The 13,466-nt window shown below is 35.9% G+C and overlaps 1 protein-coding gene across 6 annotated transcripts in view; it reads left to right on the forward strand.

The window, feature by feature from the left end:
- Nucleotides 1-13,466, forward strand: part of LOC121998260 (mitogen-activated protein kinase kinase kinase YODA-like) — a 31,331-nt gene that overhangs the window by 678 nt on the left and 17,187 nt on the right. For all 6 annotated transcript variants that reach the window (XM_042553094.1, XM_042553092.1, XM_042553093.1 and 3 more), the window contains exons 2-5: nucleotides 1,787-2,476; nucleotides 2,566-3,294; nucleotides 4,332-4,419; nucleotides 4,519-4,581. In XM_042553094.1, coding sequence (XP_042409028.1) covers nucleotides 1,941-2,476; nucleotides 2,566-3,294; nucleotides 4,332-4,419; nucleotides 4,519-4,581 — 1,416 coding nt within the window. In that variant the 5' untranslated portion in view covers nucleotides 1,787-1,940. The remainder of the gene's footprint in view (nucleotides 1-1,786; nucleotides 2,477-2,565; nucleotides 3,295-4,331; nucleotides 4,420-4,518; nucleotides 4,582-13,466) is intronic.

Consider the following 13,466-nt stretch of genomic DNA (forward strand, 5'->3'; position numbering starts at 1 on the left):
ATACTGATTTCACTGATTTTTTCTTGTTGTCGATTTTTAACCTTACTTTAAATCTTTGCATCATATATTATATTAGCTTGTGTGAGCTATTTTGAAATTATATTAAATAAAATTAGTGAAATTCCTTAATTTGAGTGTTATTCTTGCCATCTTTTGCATTCGTGTAAATATTTTTGATATTGGATTCAGGTTTGGCTGTTGCTGTAAGTCATTTGTATAAATTTTACTGTTGGTCAAGGAACAAGCATCCTCTTCTCTAGTTAACTAATTTGATGGAGGTGAATTCTGTAAAAGAAAGAAGATTATTATTAATCTTCTACTCCAATCTCTCCAACCCTACTAATTTGATGGAGGTGAATGCTGTAAAAGAAAGAAGATTATTATTAATCTTCTACTCCATTCTCTCCAACCCTACTAATTTGATGGAGGTGAATGCTCTAAAAGAAAGAAGATTATTATTAATCTTCTACTCCACTCCCTCCAATCCTACTACCTGATTCTATGTGATTGCTACTGGATTTGTCTTCAAATGTTTCCTGATCATATTTTTTTTTATTTGCTGTAATACAATACCATCCATATATTATCCATTTATGTTAATTACTAATCATATAATTATGTTATCATCTATATAAAAGAAGAATTATATATTATCATCATAACATTTCAATACAATAGTTATTTACTGACTCTCATCTAATTTTATCAAGAGATTGACATCGAGAGGAAGTCATCAACACCAGCTCCCTTCCCTTTTGACACCATTACAACCTCCCACTTAGGCTTCTTCAATATTCTCTTTGGTGCACTCTTTCATCACAAAACCCCTGGTTGCTCGCATTGAGCCCGAGGCTACTCTTGCAATGCATGGTCATGTATTCTGTTTCCCTCGCAGTTGACATTGCAACCTTGGAGACTCCCTAGGTCACTAAAATCTTGACATTGCTCTTTGTTAAATTAAAGCATTAGTCTATATCCACTGCCTGCATCATCTTGAAAATCCTTTGTTATCCTTTCATCCTATTATCATATGCGCCGATCATCTGTGAAGCATATAGATCATTTGATCGACATTGGTGATAATTCAGGGTCCATGGACATGTCGTATATATCTCATGATCCCTAAGCTTGTAGATCATTCTAGGCCAAGTGTGCTATTTGATCTTGGTTCAGTAATTTGAAAACATTTAGTGTCTAACAGTCGTCATCCGTGCTCAATGCAAACTGAAGATAGGGCAATGTTAAAGATGGGATATTATTCTTAAACTCCTACTTGATTCACTTGGATCCTCATACCTGATTAGCTATGATAATCCTACTTGATTTGTTCTAATTCCTTTTGGATTCCTCTCCACATTGTGGGTTGCACAGTTGGGTCGGGTTGTCCTGGGACATTTTACCTAGGCTGTTGTGGTCACTAACACATGTTTCATTGGAGCAGGCATGCTTTTCCTAAAGTTTCTCTTTCATTTTATTGTAATTTCTCTTTTAGTTTGGACTGATATTAAAGCTATCTTCCGATACTGTCTCTTTGGCACAACTTACCAATGAATCTAGAATCCAATTCATGTGTTTGTATGCCTGAAATGGCTAAAGAACATTGTCCTCGTCAACCTGGACGCAACTTTTTCAAATGCAATTCTTGTTTTTCTCACTTGGTTATAAGTTTCCAGTATTGAAATTTCATTTTTTGTTTAAATGGGACATAGATTTATTATTGTAGTAGTTGACGTTGTTGATTCTATTTAAAGTTAGTATTGATCCCTGAGTAAACTTCTCTTGCCAGCCTCCTTCAACTAGAAGCCCATCTCTTCTGAATTCTACCAATTAGATTGAGGCTTTTATGTGAGGCAAGCCAAGCTCCTACTAATGACTTGGAATTTTCTGCTATAGTGGCCTCTATTTTGTAATCCTCAAGCAAACGAGGAATTTCAGTCAAAATGCCTACGTTGTGGGGGAAATTTTCATCTAAAGATGCGAAAAAGAAGACGGTGAAAGAAAATTTCATTGATACATTGCATCGTTTTATAAGTCCATCTGAGCATAAAGAAGGCTCAAGAAGGATTGAACGGCATAGCAGCCATGCAATTTCAGAGAAGAACTGCAGATCCAGTTCAAAATCACAATCTACATCACCCTCTTCACAAGTGTCTCGCTGTCAGAGTTTTGCCGGTAGGCCAAATTCCCTACCACTCCCTCTTCCAGATATAAAGTCAGGCATTACTCGCACACCCTCTGAAGTTCATAATCCAAGACCAATATTGGAAAAACGTGGAAAACCACCATTGTGTTTGCCACTTCCAAAGCCTCATCGCATTCCAAAAGGACTTGATGATTTTGATGGAGAATTGGCTACTGCTTCGGCTTCTAGTAATTGCTCGATTGATAGCGATGATCGATGTGATTCTCAACTTCAAAGTCCTGTAGGCAATGACCTTGAAAATTCCAACAAAAATATTGTAGATAACCATTTCAGGTGTGGTATTATATCTGCATTTTGATTTTCATTGTTAGCTAATGTTGTTTCAACTTCTTTGCAACCTAATGTTGCTTATCTTTTTGAAGTTTGCTGCAAAAGGATCAGTTTTCTCCAAGGAAAAAGTGCCCAAGAGAGATTGCTAAGCCAACAAATTTTATATTTGGAAACCAAACAACATCTTCACTCATGTGGGGTGTTCCAAATAGTTATCGGTCTAATATGCAAATTTCTCATAACAGTGCTATAGGAAGTGCCCCAGATAGTTCTATGTCAAGTCCTTCAAGAAGTCCTATGAGGGTTTTATGTCCTGACCAGGTTCCAATATCAGCATATTTACCGACAAAGACTGTTAATGATGTAACATTCAATGGATCTGGCCAGTGCTCAAGCCCAGGCTCAGGACAGACATCTGGGCATAATTCTGTAGGTGTAGATATGCTGGGGCAGTTTTGGCAACATAGTAGAGGTAGTCCAGAATGTTCTCCCATACCTAGCCCAAGAATGACAAGTCCTGGTCCGAGTTCTAGGATACATAGTGGAACTGTCTCTCCACTTCATCCACGGGCAGGAGGAACTGCACCAGAATCACCTACAGGTCGAAATGATGATGGAAAAAAACAACGTCATAGATTGCCTCTCCCACCAATAAATGTTTCTCGCAATTCTCCTTTCTCTCCAAGTAATTCAGCTGTTACTACGCCAATATCTCGTAGTCCTGGAAAGACAGAAAATCCTGCAAGTCCAGGATCACGGTGGAAGAAGGGAAAATTGATTGGTTGTGGTACATTTGGACATGTTTATGCCGGTTTTAATAGGTAATATCCTTCTATTAACTAAGTTATAAGTTTCGACTTGTTGTATGTTATTAAAATTCTTCTGATTAGACCTGCCATCATCCATGATTAGGCTTATCAAAAAGTTCTTTCATACGATACTTGCTGATGGATGATTATTTGGTTGACATTTCTATATTTGAGCTATATTATTGTTGAATTTGGATTGAAGTTAAATTATTTACTTGCATAAAGGTATCATTAATTAGTCATTATTAAGGAACTTCAAAGTTAGATCTCAGTTTGAAATACAACATATTTTCTCAGCCGAGGTCAAGGTTTAGACTACATTAGCAACATTTTTGGCAATGACATTTAGCGAACAATTTGGTTTGAGATCATAGGCATCTAGTGTTCAATAAGCTCAGAGATCTATGTGAGCAGCTAATTCCTTTATTGTCAATTACAGATTAGCATACTTCTGTACTAGATAGACATTGAGAGATGAGCTTCATTTATTGTCCCTTTTAGTCTCTATTTCTTCCCATGTCTATTAAATAAACACTTCCACATGCATTCACAATCTGATGCTCATACAATCATCCTTGCAAATCTATGGGTAACCCCATATCAGAGGATGTAATGAAATTGAATATGGAAGGAACTTAGCCATTACCTTCTTAAAGCAAGTCTATCCTAATCAAGTAGTCTATTTGAGTCAAAGGGGAGTGCTACTACAAGGGTCAGGGATATGGGCTAAGGTCACAACCTTGAAACTGAGGGAAGCCTTTATATTTGTGTTTGGTGATCATTCATGAATATCAACCACTAGTCTGACGAAGGATATGGATAACTTTGCGTGTAAGCTTGAACTCATATAGCCAATGGAAACACCTTGGAATTATTTCATGATAAAAAATAGTTTCATTTTGTAAATCCACATAATTTATCAACAATCCTAAATTTTTTGTTGGTTTACTAGCTTCACCTTGTATATGAATTTTACTAATTCCTCATACTTCTATGGGCTTGTTTTATTTTCCATGTTTTTTTAAAAATTTTTTATGCCCTGTTTATAGTGAGAGTGGTGAAATGTGCGCAATGAAGGAGGTTACCCTCTTCATGGATGATGCCAAGTCAAAAGAAAGCGCAAAACACTTAGGGCAGGTGAACACCTTTTTTATATTAAAATTCCCATCCTCCCAGTGTGTCTATTAGTGTTCTTTCATTTTCAATCATCTCTTTTGTGTTGTTTTCTTTTGACAGGAAATATCTCTTCTGAGTCGGTTGCAGCATCCAAATATAGTGCAGTATTATGGTAGTGAGATGGTATTGCTTGCTTTCTTGAATACACAATGGGAACATTCTATTACTTAGTTGATTACTGATGATTGCTGGTAGTGATAAGTTTTCTTGGTACATCATTACAAGACATTATCTCCATCATGGTAGTTTCCCATCATTTCTTGTTTGTTTTGTATTTTACATTCTCCTAAGGCTCTTTATAAGCTACACTGGGAGACTTAGTAAAATAAACATCTATCAAATATCAGCCAAGTAGGTCTGTCCCTGTATGGCCATTTAGAACTGGTACAAACGATGAGAAGTTAATAAGGATTCATGCCAGTAGAGTCATTAGGTTATTATAATTATTGTCAAATTTTATGAAGGATAAGAAGAACAGAAGCAAAAAAAAAAAAAAATCAACCAAAACTATCAGCCAATTCATTGAAGAAGAGTATAAAAAGTTTAGGTAGTTAAGAAACTACCTTCCAATACTTGTAACTATCAACCACCAAGAAAAATCAACATCAGACTACTGTATTATTAAATGATATAAATCCTTAAATTTGTGCATCATTGTTGTCATAATTTTGCCACTCCTCCTTGGCAACGATGTTGCACATTACAAGTCTTTCTTTCAAGTATCCTGCCTTCTGCAAGCCTATGGTGAATATATCAACAAGATTTTCTGCAGAACTATTTTCTCCAATACAATCTTACCATCTTTCTCTCCAAGTCTGATAATATGATACTTAATCATGATTTTCTTTCTCCTTGTGCGTACGGGTGAGTATTTGGTTAAAATTGAAAGTATTTGGTTAAAATTGACTTGAACTAAACCAAACCGATTGTTTTTTTTTTGAACAAACCGAATCAATCGAATTTTTTAAAAAAGCCGAACAAACTGAACCGATAAAATATCAGTTAATTCGGTTGAAAATCGAAAGTTTTTTTAAAATAAAATTCGGTTTCAATCTTAAAAAAATAGGGTCTAAAAATTCAGTTTGATCCAAAAATTTAGTTAATTCGGTCTATTCGGTTTAACCGAATAAGAAATTTTAAAACTGAACTGAATTAACCGAATTTTTTTTAGGAAAAAAACTGAATTTCTGAATAAACTGAACTGAATTTTAAATTGTTTGTTCTATTTAGCCGAATTTTTGCTTACCCAAGTGTGAAAGATAGGATTCATAGCTAAAGCAATAGCAACTTAATTGTGACAAATGAGCTAAATATCATGATCACTAGCGCTAGGTGCAACATTATTCAGCCTATTTAGTAGAATAAGCAAGTATATTCAATACATTGTGTAGAATAATAAGCAAGAATTTCCTGCTTTGAACTCCAACAAATAGTTCCAGAATTCAAAATAAAGAAATAACTTGATGTATTCACCAAATTGTCTTCTGAACTAGCAAAGCTAGCATCTGTGAAACATATTAGTTTCACATTCACTTTCCTTGGGTATATCACTCCTAGACCAACAGTCTCTCTCAAATACCTCAAATTTCTTCACTCCTGAAATGTGACTCTGTTGGAGCACACATAAATCTTGACATCAAATTAACAGAAAATAGAATATCTGATCTATTGGCAAATAGACATAATAAACTACCTACCATACTTTTGTAAACACAAAAATCAATCAAACTAGTCTCATCATCAAGATTAAATTTCTTACATGATGAAATAGGTGTGGAGACTGACCTCAATTTTACAAAAAAAAAAAAATCTCAAGAAGATCAGCAGTATACTTCTTTTGTCAGATAAAAATTTCCTATCTGGATTGATGTTTCTCCATTCCCATCAAATAAGATATGATTCCAAGATCAGTCATACCAAACAATTTCGTCATTTCAGCTTTATACTGGTTCAAGATGGTCTCGTGATTACCTATTACTAAAATACCATCTGCATAAGGGGTAACAATAATAATTCACCCTCATTTCTTCTTCACATAGAGAATTGCTTCACTAACGCTCGTTTTCAAATCTCAAACTAATCAAGTGATCACAAATGTGGTTGCACCGTACTTTAGTTGTCTAGTTTAGACCATATAAAACTTTCTTCAAATGATAAACTTCGCTTTCTGCTCCTTCTTTGTCAATGCTATCTGGTTACTCAACATAAATTTCTTCATTTAGATCACTATTAAGAAAGATTTAACATCCATCTCATATACCGACCATGCTTTGTGTGCTGGAAGTGTCAAAATCAACTTGATTGTGTCTGATCTAGCCACTGATGCAAATGTTTCTGCATACTCAATTCCTTGCATTTGAGAGTAACCTTTAACTAGTTTGGATTTATATTTGTTAATGGTGCATCTGAGTTGATTTTAACTCTAAAAGCCAATTTGATAACAATAACATTTTTGTTTCAGGCCTTTCAACCCATAACAAAGTACCATTTTTCTCACTCATTCTAAGCTCCTTCATTGCTGCCTGGCACTCTTCTGAACCTACATCATTAAAATAACTTGGAGGGCTTTGTAGAAAGATTACACCTTTCACAAATATCTGTCAATGATCTAGGACCTCTAACTGGAACATGATCAACACTGTCATGTATATTTTCTTCCCCCAAAGCAGGTTCAACAAGTTCAAAATCAGAATCATCTACCAAGAATGCAACTTAATCACAAACTTGAGATTTTTCCTAATCCCAAACTTACCTTCATTAAATCTTACACTCCTGGCTACATCAATTTTCTTAGTATAAAAGGGTAGTCCGGTGCACGAAGCTCCCGACATGCAGGGTCCCGGGGAAGGATCCATTGTATACAGTCTTACCCTGCTTTTTGCAAGAGGTTGTTTTCAGGATTCAAACCCGTGACCTTTTGGTCATATGGAAATAACTTTACCGTTGCGCCAAGGCTCCCCTTCATCAATTTTCTTAGTATGCAAATTAAAAATCCTCTATACTTTTAAATGCTGAGCATAGCTTATAAAAGTACCAAATTCTGATATGTGATCTAGGTTGTCCCTCTTAGCCTCAGGGACAAACATAACATATAGTGTTAAATACCTTCAAATGATCAATGGAAGGCTTCAATCCTTTCCAAACCTCAAAAAGGGTCTTGTCGTCATCTAATGTTATAGTAAGCGACATACTTTACAGGTAGACAATTACTGTTTCTGCTCAGAACTTGTTTGGGCATGACTGATTGATGATGATACCAGTTTGCTTCAAGAACTTTTGAAACTCGCTAGAAGTACACTGAGCATTATCATCAGATCTTAATATCTCTATCTTCCTGCCACTTCATTTTCTACCTGTGCTTTGAATTTGACAAAGTTATCTAATACATCTGGCTTATATTTCATGGAATAAGCCCATCAAAATCTTGTACAGACAATAATGAAAATCCAAAAATACTTGCTGCCATTTAAGGGATTGGATTTCTTAGGAGTACAAATAACAGTCTGCACCAATTGTAACTTTCTAGTAGCTCTTTGAGCTTGACTAACAGGAAAAGACTCCTGTCTTTCCTTCCAAATTGACAAACATCACAAACAATTTCAGCTTGACTAGTTAAAGGAATGTCAATCACTATACTTTTGTTGTGCATTCGGTGCAAGGACATGAAACTAGAATGACCTAGTCTTCTATGCCACAAAATTACATTATCAACTATACTAATGCGACTTCTAATTTCTATCCTCCTTCCATTCTGTAGGAAAACTCCAATCATGCATCTTGATAGAGAGCACTGAATTCCCAGACTCATTACTCACATCAGATTTCTTGTCATGAAAAATGCAGTGTGATTATTTATGACTAATTGTGTGTTAAGTAATTTTGGTGGAATTAACAAAATATGTTATTTATTTTATTCATCAATATCATACATATGCATAAAGAGTATTTCGACTTGATCAAAACCCTACAATCAAGGTAAATTATATCCTTACAATTAAGATAAATCATATCCCTATACTTCCTTTTTTATTTGTATAATTTGTAACACTCCTCATCAAACTAGAGCATAAATATTGATCATGCCCAGCTTGTTACAAAGAATCAACCCGAACCCATTTAAAGTTTTTGTGAAAATATCAACACTCCTATCTTTACATATCCGGTAGAGATCAAACCTGGTTGAATCTTTTTACGAAAAAAATGATAGTTAATTATAATATGCTTGGTTCGTTCATGAAATATAAGATTGGAAGCAATATGTAGAACCACTTAATTATTGCATCACAATTTGGCTGGTACTAAAGTTTTAAGACCTACTTCAATCAGAAGTTGATACATTCATATTATCTCATATGTAACTTTTACCATAGTTTTATATTCTGATTCTGCACTCGAATGTGAGACAAATTCTTACTTTTCCATGAAATTATATTTCCCCCTAACAAACATGGATGTAGATCTTTATCATTCTTGGATCCTACTCAGTCAATGTTTGAAAAACACTCAACCTTAGTATGACCATGATTGCTATACAAGATACCTTGTCTAGGTGCTCCTTTCAAATAACACAAAATTTGTACTACATTTACCCAATGATTAATTGTTGGAGAAGCCATATATCCGCTCACAATATATGCAATATCTAGATGAGTCACAATGAGATAATTTAACTTTGCAACCAATCTTCTATACCTCTCAAGATTCTCAATAATATTTTATGAGTTGTAGATTAACCGTCATTGGAGTACTAGATGGTTTAGCCTGAACAAGTACATATTTTCTCTAAGATAAGAAGATTTCTTTCTTACCTGTTACCGCAATGCTCAAAAATTATTTTGAAAATAAACCCTAAATCCTTTGTATGAAATTGATTTTGAAGAAAGGATTTAAGAGACGAAATACCAACTATATCATTTTCTTTAATGACAATATCATCCACATATACAACCAACAAGATGATGCTTACTAGAGATTGCCTGTAGAATGGAGAATGATTAGACTTACATTTCTTCATTCCAAACTCCTCAATTGCCAAACCAGGGCACAGAGACTTTATTTCAAATTTTATAAGGATTTATGAAGACGATGGACTTTCCCATACTCCCCCTAAGCAATAAAGCTTGACGGTTGCTTCATATAGACTTTCTCTTGAAGGTCACTATGAAGAAAACATTTTTGATGTCTAACTAATGTTAGGGTCAATTATGAGTGACCGCTATGGAAATAAATAATTGGATTGAAGTAAGTTTAGCAAGAGGAGAAAAAGTATCTGAATAGTCACTCCATAAGTTTGGGCATAGCCCTTAGCAATATGATGGGCTTTCAGTCGAGCAATTGATCCATCAGGATTGATTTTAATGGTAAACATCCATTTGCATCCAAATGCCTTCTTCCTGTAGGTAATTTGCCATCCAGAGCATTTATCTCTTCGACCATAGCATTACGCCAACTAGGATAGAGTTTCATGAACCGTCTTTGGAAGAGATATAGAATCAAGAGGCGCAATAAAGGAATAGGTAGATGATGATAAGTGGTTATAAGACACAAAAGAAGACATTGGATAAGTACATTGATGTTTATCTTTGTGAAGAGCAATTGACACCAAATACTTGCTAAGATTAGTATTGTAACATCTATATCTTTTTTGAACGCGAGAATACCCAAGAAAAACATACTTTAGAGATTTTAGATCAAGTTTTATAACTTGAGGACGAATATCCCGAACAAAGTAGGTATATGATCCTGTCTGAAAGTCGATGAAATGGAAAGCTGGGGATGTGGATGTCCTGCTGACCGCTCGTAGACTCCGCTCCGCTCCGCCCTGCAAGACAGATGACGTCAGTGTTGAGCCAGGGAAGGGATCCTCGGCGTTGACCCTTCGACGCTCAAGTCAGTCACCGGCGATGATGTAGAAGGCGGAGCAACAAGAATGAAGACTGTAGCGCAAATAGTGTATATCGTGTACCTCCGCCGATACTTGGACCTCTCTTTATATAGAGCTCTTGTAGTGCGCACACACTTTCCTAGGCAAGCACGCTTCTCGAAGTTTCCCCTGAAAAGACTTGTCCGTAAAGTATCCTGACACAATACCTTAACAAGCCGAGCATATCTCTAATGTGACAGTGGAAGCTTCCGTCGTACGATCTTCCTATCGACCATGCCTGGTGTCAGCGACACTAATTCCCAAAAGGATGTCGAGAGATAACACAGTGGGTCCGTTGCTGGGCTGAGCGGGTTAGTCGCTCGGTCGGAACTCCGCTGTGCTAGTGCCTCGTTCGCTTGGCTAGAACTCCGCTAAGTCTGAGCCGAGTCCTATTGCCTGACAGAGTGGGGTAGTTGATCGGTCAGGATTCTGCATATCGTCTCCTCCTCCTGGCGTCCAACAACACTCCATTGAGCGTTGGTCGTTTGACACCTCCCAGAGTCAAAGGTGGGGTTGAATCAGAGCCTTCTCCCGGTCGGGGGCCTGGTCGCTCGACCGGCCAATGTGATTATCCTCCGTTTGACCATATGATACCTGAACGTTTACCGCCTTGACTCTGACCTCCATCGTGGCAACTGACCCTGCCGGGTGGGCCCCTCCTTATCGCCGCATCAGTATAGTTAAATGTTCTAAGTTTAATAAGAAACAATGACTTATTTAGAAAGAAAATGTGACGAGGAGTCACCTTAAAGAACAGACGATTGCATAATGATTAATTAGACAACAAGCTGAGGAAATTGCATCAACCCAAAATTTAGGAACTTGCATTTAAAATAATAAACTGTTGAATTTTCAAGGTGTCTATTCTTTATCTTAGCAACTCCTATTTGAGATGGTGTGTCTACACAAGAGTTCTCTGGAGAATGCCATTGGAGTCATGTAAGTTTGAAAAGATTCCAATAAGTATTTCTTAGCATTATCACTTCATAATATTTGTATAGGAACATTAAATTGAGTTTTAATTTAAAAATGAAGAATAACTCAAAACAACTTTTCATCAAAGATAATTATGTCACGTGAGAATAATCATCAACATAAGTAACAAAATACTTAAACCTAGTTTGAGACATAATAAGACAAGGTCCTTGAACATTTGAATGAACTAATTTAAAAGGAGTACTCGTTTGTTGACTCTTGGACATGAACTAAGATGATGGTGTTTAGCAAAGGGACATGCCACAATCTAATGAGGATAGACTATAAAATTGGGGACAAGGTTTTTCAATACTGAGAGAAAAGGATGATCCAACCGTCAATGTGATTCGAATAGAGTGATTATTCCAGAAAAGAGATAGACTTTGGTACCTGTACATCATGGATGTAGCGTCCCCCAAACTCAAATCCTTTATCAATAATCTTCTTTGCCATAAGATTCTGAAAAAGATAATTATTAGGAAAGAATGAGACAACAATTAAGAGTACGGGTGAGTTTGCTTAAAAGGGCAGCCCGTGCACGAAGCTCCCGCTATGCGGGGTCTCGGGGAAGGATGCATTGTACTCAAGGGCATACTGATCATAGCTGATTCAGCTCTATGGTAAGAGACTTAGGGTATACTCAAGGGCAAGCTGATCATAGCTTGTTCATAAACTTGCAAGCTGAGAAAATCTCTTTATTGTTTGAAACAGTCTCCAAGGACTCGTTAGTTGGTTCACGAGATTCAACTCTATTGTAAGAAACTTAGGGTTTACTCAAGGGCAAGCTGATCATAGCTTGTTCATAAACTTGCAAGCTGAGAAAATCACTTTATTGTTTCAAACAGTCTCCAAGGGCTTGCTAGTTGGTTCACAAGATTGAGCTCTATTGTAAGAGACTTAGGGTATACTTAAGGGCAAGCTGGTCATACCTTGTTCATAAACTTACAAGTAATATAAAGGCCATTTTAATTGTGCATGTTGATGATTTCACAATAACAGATGATGATGAGGAAGAAATTGTAACGCTTAAGCAACTGTTGAGGACAGTTTGAAGTCAACTATCTTGGTCCCATGAAGTACTTCTTTGGGAATGGAAGTAGTTTGGAGCAAGGAAGGTATTTTTACTCCCAAAGAAGATATGCCCTAGATCTCTTGAAAAAATAACAAGTATGTTGAGTTGCAAACTTATAGATACTCCCATGGCGAATTGAAAGATGAATGTTGAAGTAGATTCTCCAGTCGACAATGACATGTTCCAAAGGCCGGTGGGAAAATTTGTTTATATTGCTCTTCCTATACCAGATTTACTTTTTCAGTAAATAAGTTAGCTTATGCATTCACCACCAAAACAACAGTTAGACACTGCATCCTGCATCTAAAGGTATTTAAAAGGGGCTGTTGGAAAGGATGTCATATCAGAAGAGTAACAATCAAAGAATATAAAGCTTTGCTGATGCAAGTGAGGCAAGTTCTATCACTGACAACAAGTCTACTTCTGGCTTTTGCAGCAAGTTTTGGGGTAACTTGGTTTCTTGGGGGACTAAGAGGAAATCTGTTGTAGCCGTGAATAATAAAGAGCTGAATTTTAAGCCATTGCACATGGAATTTTGTGTGCGTGCTAATATGGCTGGAAAGATTCATGAATGATCTTCAGGTTCCAGTTGTGCTTCCTACAATGCTGTACAGGAGAAAGTTGTAGAAAAACGAACATCCTATAAGACATTCTATACTTGTAAAAATGAGAATTTTTTTAAAAAAAATATATAGTAGCTAAAAAAGAGGCTAAGAAAGCCGTGAATAAAGTTAAAAAAAAACTTTTGAACGCTTATATTGAAAATTTAATACAAAAGAAGAGGAAAAAGATATTTACAGAATAGCTAAAGCGAGAGAGAGGAAGATAAGATATCTTATCCAAAATAAGATATATTAAAAATGAATGCAATAGGGATTAGGAAATAAAAGAGTGGTAGAAGATATATTTTCATCAATTTTTTAATGAAAGTTAGGTGACCAGCTTAACTTAGGTAATTTAAATAAGTTAAATGAGTATAAAAATTTAAATTTTTATCATATAATTCAATTTTAGAAGTAGAACAAGCTTTAAATAGGA

This window comes from Zingiber officinale, chromosome 6A (genome assembly GCF_018446385.1).
Source record: "Zingiber officinale cultivar Zhangliang chromosome 6A, Zo_v1.1, whole genome shotgun sequence".
In the NCBI taxonomy this organism is placed as follows: domain Eukaryota; kingdom Viridiplantae; phylum Streptophyta; class Magnoliopsida; order Zingiberales; family Zingiberaceae; genus Zingiber; species Zingiber officinale.